The sequence below is a fragment of the Sesamum indicum genome, unplaced genomic scaffold, assembly GCF_000512975.1.
Source record: "Sesamum indicum cultivar Zhongzhi No. 13 unplaced genomic scaffold, S_indicum_v1.0 scaffold00359, whole genome shotgun sequence".
NCBI lineage: Eukaryota > Viridiplantae > Streptophyta > Magnoliopsida > Lamiales > Pedaliaceae > Sesamum > Sesamum indicum.
In genome coordinates this window covers 11,393-12,059 of record NW_011628251.1, presented here as the reverse complement: position 1 = coordinate 12,059, position 667 = coordinate 11,393, and the positions used below count along the sequence as shown (strand labels likewise).

The 667-nt window shown below is 43.3% G+C and overlaps 1 protein-coding gene across 1 annotated transcript in view; it reads left to right on the top strand.

The window, feature by feature from the left end:
* The window catches only part of LOC110011463 (uncharacterized tatC-like protein ymf16), an 8,971-nt gene that overhangs the window by 1,123 nt on the left and 7,181 nt on the right, over positions 1 to 667 (top strand). Inside the window, 1 exon segment of the mRNA XM_020691591.1 lies at positions 108 to 340. Coding sequence (XP_020547250.1) covers positions 108 to 340 — 233 coding nt within the window.

Genomic DNA, 667 nt, shown 5'->3' with positions numbered 1-667 from the left:
AGGGTGATCCTCTTTCACCATACCTGTTCGTGCTTGTGATGGAAGTCCTACACTTGGGTTTCCTACAGTTGATTAACCAGGATGAATTATTTTCCTTTCATTGGAAGTGTGATGAAGCCAGGATTTTTCAGCTGGGATTTACTGATGATTTGTTGCTATTCTATCGTGCTGATATGGACTCTATTGGAGTCTTTAAGACAGGGTTGGATCGCTTTGCTGAATGGTCGGGCTTCAGGCTGAATGTGCAGAAAAGCCATCTTATTATCTCACGTTCAGCACAAGGATTACGAGAGGAGATGCTGGGAGCACTCAAGTTTCAAGAGGGAGTCTTACCGATGAGGTATTTGAGGCTACCTCTTTTATCGTCTCGATTAACAGTTGTCGATTGTAGTCCATTATTGTTGAAGATTGATAAACGCATTGCGGGTTGGGAGGGTATGGCTCTTTCTTATGCTGGTAGGGTGCAGATTATTAAATCTGTACTCTTGTCGCTGAGTTTATATTGGGCATCAGCGTTCATCCTGCCAAAGAAAGTTATAAACGAAATTGAGAAGAGACTGCGAACTTTCTTGTGGAAGGGGACAACAAACAGTGGTTATGCGAAGGTAGCATGGAAAGATCTATGTCGGCCGAAGGATGAGGGAGGACTAGGATTCAAGGATATTTC